The sequence below is a fragment of the Neovison vison genome, chromosome 7, assembly GCF_020171115.1.
Source record: "Neovison vison isolate M4711 chromosome 7, ASM_NN_V1, whole genome shotgun sequence".
Lineage (NCBI taxonomy): Eukaryota > Metazoa > Chordata > Mammalia > Carnivora > Mustelidae > Neogale > Neogale vison.
The window spans coordinates 204706089-204711242 of NC_058097.1; the positions used below are offsets into that span (position 1 = coordinate 204706089).

The 5154-nt window shown below is 68.6% G+C and overlaps 1 protein-coding gene across 1 annotated transcript; it reads right to left on the reverse strand.

The window, feature by feature from the left end:
- Positions 1 to 976: 976 nt before the first annotated feature.
- Positions 977 to 3483, reverse strand: MRGPRG (MAS related GPR family member G). Its single transcript, XM_044261233.1, has 2 exons — positions 3414 to 3483; positions 977 to 1863 (listed from the first exon to the last, which is right to left on the reverse strand). Exon 2 carries the CDS (start codon positions 1835 to 1837, stop codon positions 977 to 979), a length of 861 nt encoding a protein of 286 aa, XP_044117168.1. The 5' UTR covers positions 1838 to 1863; positions 3414 to 3483.
- Between the last annotated feature and the right edge of the window lie 1671 nt (positions 3484 to 5154).

Sequence of the window (5154 nt, forward strand, 5' to 3'; positions counted from 1 at the left end):
CTGTCCCTGTCCCTCTCTCCCCCTTCCTGTCCCTCCCAGTCCCTCCCTGTCTCTCTCTCTCTCTCTCTCTCTCTCTCTCTCTCTCTCTCGCTTCCTTCACGAGGAAAGCCCCAGGGCGAGGCGCGCAGGGGAGGGTCTGCAGGGAGCGGGCAGGGATGCGCCGATGAGAGGAAGAGCGCAGGACTGCGGAGGAGGAGGGTGGTGCGCGCCGCGGGGTGCCCCAGACTCTCGGCCGGGGGCGGGGCCGGAAGGGTAGCCCCGCCCCCATCCGGAGACTGTGCCCGCCCCTGCAGCGAGCCCCGCCCCCCCGCGGCAGTGCCCGCCCCCTGCAGCGAGCCCCGCCCCCCCGCGGCAGTGCCCGCCCCCTGCAGCGAGCCCCGCCCCCCCGCGGCAGTGCCCGCCCCTGCAGCGAGCCCCGCCCCCCCGCGGCTGTGCCCGCCCCCTGCAGCGAGCACCCCCCCCACCCCCCGCCCCGCCACAGCCCCGCGAGCCGCACTTGGTGAGGATGCAGCGCCGTCTGGCGGCCGGCGAGGAACTGCTGGGGCGCCGGGGCTCGGCCGCCGGGGTTGGGGGGCGGGGGCGCGGCCGCCGGGGGCGGGGGCGCTGCCGGGTTCCACGCCCTTCTCGCGTTGGAAGAGTCAAGCGCGTGGGCACCGCCATCCCCTGCGCTCCTGTCCGTCCAGCCCCGTCCAGCATCCCTGTCAGCCCTGCTTTTCCAGGTGCGCCTCGGCGCCTGCGGCCTGAGCTGGGGCAGGGTGCAGAGGAGGCCAGAGCCCGGGCGGGGGCTCTGCCTGGGGAAGCGCTGCTCCGCGCCCCTGGGTCCTTCCCCAGCCCCGGGCTCCTGGACCTCCTCAGGCTCCGGGGGCTGCAGGGGTCAGGACCACCGCCCTGGCCCTGTCCTCAGCCTGGGGTCCCCTGGGCCGGTGAGCCGGGGCTGCCGCGGGGTCCCCCGGGAAGGGTCCGCCCGGGCTGGCAGCTACAGGAGGCCCATGGGCAGGGACAGCCCCCCGGCCTCCAGCGGGGCCTGCTCCCCCAGGGCCCGCTGGAGCACGGCCCGCAGCGGCTGCCGGGGCCCCGGCTGGCGGCCGGACATGAAGTGGAGGAGCGGCCTGGCGCTGCCGTGGACGCAGGCCAGCAGCGTGGCCAGCGGGAGGAAGAGTGGCAGCAGGAAGCCGAGCAGCGGCCGCAGGCTCCAGCAGAAGACCAGGGGCAGGCCGCAGAGCAGGAGCAGGAGCACGGAGCCCAGCGTGACCCCGAAGAACTGGGGCCGCGGGCGCTGGGAGCAGCAGCCCCCCCAGACGAAGAGCACCAGGCCGGCCCCGCAGGCCCCGCACACCAGGGACAGCAGCCACGTGACGCTGGCCGCGTGGTACCGCAGGCAGGTCCCCGGGCGCGTGCGGGCCCCCAGCAGGCCGCAGGCGTGGGCCGGCAGCAGCACTGCGGGCGGCGTCAGGGCCCAGATGAGGCCGCAGACCACCGCGGAGGTGTGCCTGGGCCGGCGGCCTCGGTAGCAGGCCGGGAAGAGGTGGGAGAGGCAGCGCTCGGTGGTGAAGGCCGCCAGCAGCCAGAGGCCCGCGGAGAAGCCCAGGAAGGGGACCACAAAGTAGAGGCTGTCCTGGGTGCCCAGGGCGGCCTGGGCCGCGGAGAGGCCCACCTGGCAGCCGAGGAACAGGAAGTCGGCGGCCGCCAGGTGGAGCAGGTACAGGGACAAGGGGCCCTTCTTGATGTGCAGGCCCAGGTGCCAGAGGACCAGCCCGTTGCCCAGCAGGCCTGCGAGGCCCACGGCCAGGGTGAGGTAGAAGAGCACATTGTTGATGGTTCTCCAGAGCCCGAACATCCCGGCTGGCTCGGCGGCGGGCGGCCCTGGGGGGAGGCGGCAGACGGCACTGCTGGCAGTGGGGTCCGGTGTAGGGGGCGGGCATGGCCCCAGGTCGTGGTGTTCCAGCCCCGGGGGGTGGGCACCCTCCCCGGCCCAGGCCCGACACTTCAGGCCTCAGACTGGGTGACGAGCTGTGCCTAGTGTGGGGTACGGGAGACGCGCTGACTAGTGGGTGCGGGCCCTGCCCTCCCCGTGGCGAGGGGGGGGTCCACGGAAGGCACCTAAGATTTCTAGGGCCCTGCACGGTGGCTGAGGTCTGCGAATGGCAGGCAGGTCTCTGCAGACACAGGGACCCCTGTGAGGCTCTGCCATGCAGGGGCTTCCTGCCTCCTCCATCGGGATCTGGCTTCCCACCAGGAGGGCCTGGACCCCACTCCTGCTGAGTCCCCCACCCCAGAGGCTCTGAGGCCCAAGGACACTGTCCTGCGCTGGCGAGAGGGGGAGGAAGGTGCCGCGGTGGGAGCAGCAGGTGGCTGGGAGGTGTGAGAGGGCCGCGGAGACCCCTGCCTCGCCGGGCAGAGGTTAACCCCTCAGCGCTCCTGCTGTAGGGACGTTGGGGACGGGCTGCTCTGACTGCAGCGACGGGTTCCAGAGCCCTGGGTCCTCTGGGGAGAAGCTAACGGGAGTGCTTGCCACCAGCAGCTGACAGTTCTGTCCCCGTCCAGGCTGTGCCCTGCTGGGGACAGTCTCCAGGGGAGGGAGAATGGGTCCCAGGGACGTCTACTGGGACAGCTGAGGGTCTCTAGAAACCTATCCCTCTCCTGTACCCCTCCTCCCAGACCCACAGTGGGCCTTGTTCTCAGCCCAGAGATGCCACCTCAGAGGCTGGCAAGACCCTGGCTCCAGGTTAGGGGGTGTGGGGTGCAGAGAGCAGTGGGGGGAGGACAGAGACAGCGGCGGGGGACAGAGACCGGGTGAGACTGGAAGAGTCAGAGACGAAGAGGGAAACCGACGGCGGACGGAGAGAGACAGGGCTCACCTGACACCCCTCACACACCTTTGCCGGGCTGTGTCCTGCTGGGGTACCCTGACCCCCTCCCCACTTACCCAGGTCCCAATTACCCTAAGGACCTGCTCTCTCGGCTCCCCTTCCTCCGCCTGCTCTGAGCACCCCAGACTGGCACCCCAAGCATCCTTCTCTTGGTCGCCCTTGTCCCCCATGGGGTCTCGCCTTTGTCCCCTCGAGCCTTGTCCCATATCAGGGCACATGGCGGCTCATTCTCAGCTCCAGTGAGCTGGGTCGGCCTTTGGTGTCCTGGGTGACTGTGCTGGCCCTCTCCTTTCTGGGCTGTGATGTCCCCAGTGTATGCCAAGAGGACTGAGTGGACTCTGGGCTTGGAGGCCAGTGGTGGGGAGGCCAGGCTGCGCAGGCGGGGGGGATGTGCGGGGACGGCTCAGGGTCTGGACTCTCAGGACAGGTACACCTGCCCGTTGACCCAAAAGGGGACCCAGAGCACCAGCTATCTCTGTCTGCTTCCCCAGACCCGTGTCCCCATGCCGGTCCCCCAGCGTCCTTGGAGGACTGTCTCCTCACCTGGGCAGAGCAGGTGCGTGGCTGGAGGGGCACCGAGCCTTCTCCCCTGCTGTTGGGAGCCTCTCTGAGATCTGCTGGAGCCGCTGCACTCACCACCCGCCCTAAATCCTCTCGTGTCCTCTGGGGCCTAGAGGGCTGGACCGAAGGCGTCTGGGCCAGTTCCCTGGAAATGGGAGGAGTGTGCTGCCCGTTCACAGGGATGAGCTCAGAGATGTCCAGGCAGTGTGGGCTGGCTCGAGCCTTCCTCCTCAGCCCATCCTGGATACCAGCGCCCCCGACGCCCACCCGATGCCTGAAGGGGAGGAAGCGGCAGGCTGCAGACCCCATGTCCAGCCCGGCCGGCCATGCCTTCTGGGTGGTTCCATGGCGCTTCCTCCCGAGGTCCTTTGGTTTGCGGCAGAGATGCATGGGAGGCAGGAGCTGTGGGCATGTCCTTGAAAGAAGGACCTGCCACCCCCGTGCCTCAGTTTCCCCCTTCTTGGACTGGCTCTTGGTGTAGAGCTCAGCGCCTGGCTCGGGGCTGGGTCTCGTGAGGGGTCACTGGCGGGCGTTGCTGCAGGCGGTCCACAGAGGTCGGTTCCCCTTCCCAAGGACCCCCTTCCCACCATATGCGGGCCGCAGACCCTGGGTGCCAGCCGTCAGCAGATGTTTTGGGGCTAAAATACTTTCCCAAGTTGTGTTCTGCAGAGCCGTAGAGCCTGAGACGTTCCCGATGAGGAATTTCCTCTTCCATCGACTGTGTTCTGTCTGTGGTTGCTGGGGACTCCCGAGCTCGCCCGCTCTGCGTCAGAAACAGTGCTGGAAAGATGCTGTGTCCCCGTGGTTCCCAGGGGCCTCGGGCTCATTCCCCTAACACAGGGGGCCTGCCCGAGCCCAGACAAAGGTTGCTGACTCCCCAGCTCCCGGCCTTCCTGTGCTTTGCCCAAAAATGCGAACCGTGTGTGCAGCCTGCAGGCCAGGTGGCCTGGTGTCCTCTGCGGGACGCACCCCTACCTGCCCTGCCTGCTCCCCCTGCAGCATGCCGGAGCCTCAGGAACTTCCTCAGCGCCTCCAGAAGCTCCCTCCGCCCCGCCCCTGCCAGCTTTCCCGGGGAGCTGTCCCCAGCATGCCTCAATTGCCCAGCCATGCTGACTATCCCATCCTGATCCTGTGGGGAGGTCCTACCTGGCGTTTTCTGTCCCCCGCCGTGAGTGGAGCCTCACACCTGCCAGGCTCTCCATTGGTGGCAGTAGGAACAGTGGCGTGACGCCTGCAGTGGGCTGCACGGGGCCCTGGGAGACCATCTGTGGCCAGTCTCTGCAAGCTAGGAGGGCGGCCTTATGGGGGAAAAGGGTCTGGCAGAAGTGAGTGAAGGTTTTGAGAGGAGAGCATCCTGGATTACCTGGGCAGACCCTAAACCCAGGGACAGGTGTCCTTAGAAGAGACAGGAGACACGCACGCAGGGAAAGAAAAAGCCACAAGACCACGGAGGCAGAGGCTGTTGGGGGAGGGTGGAGGGTAGTGTGGCCACAGCCCAGGGACACTTGGAGCCCCAGGAGCTAGAAGAGGCAGGAAGGACCATCCCTGGAACCCTGGAGGGAGCACGGGCCGGGAACCCCGGGATTCAGACTTGCAGCTTCCAGACTGGGAGAGCATCCCTTCTGTTGCAGGCGGCTGTTGTGGCCCTCCGTCGTGCCCCTCCGTCGTGCCCCTCTGTCGTGGTCCTGCGTCGTGGCCGCCCCAGGACAGGGAGGGGAGGCCG

Bases quoted from the DNA above. Each gene is read 5' to 3' on its own strand.
- MRGPRG (XM_044261233.1), bottom strand. From the start codon at position 1,837: ATGTTCGGGCTCTGGAGAACCATCAACAATGTGCTCTTCTACCTCACC.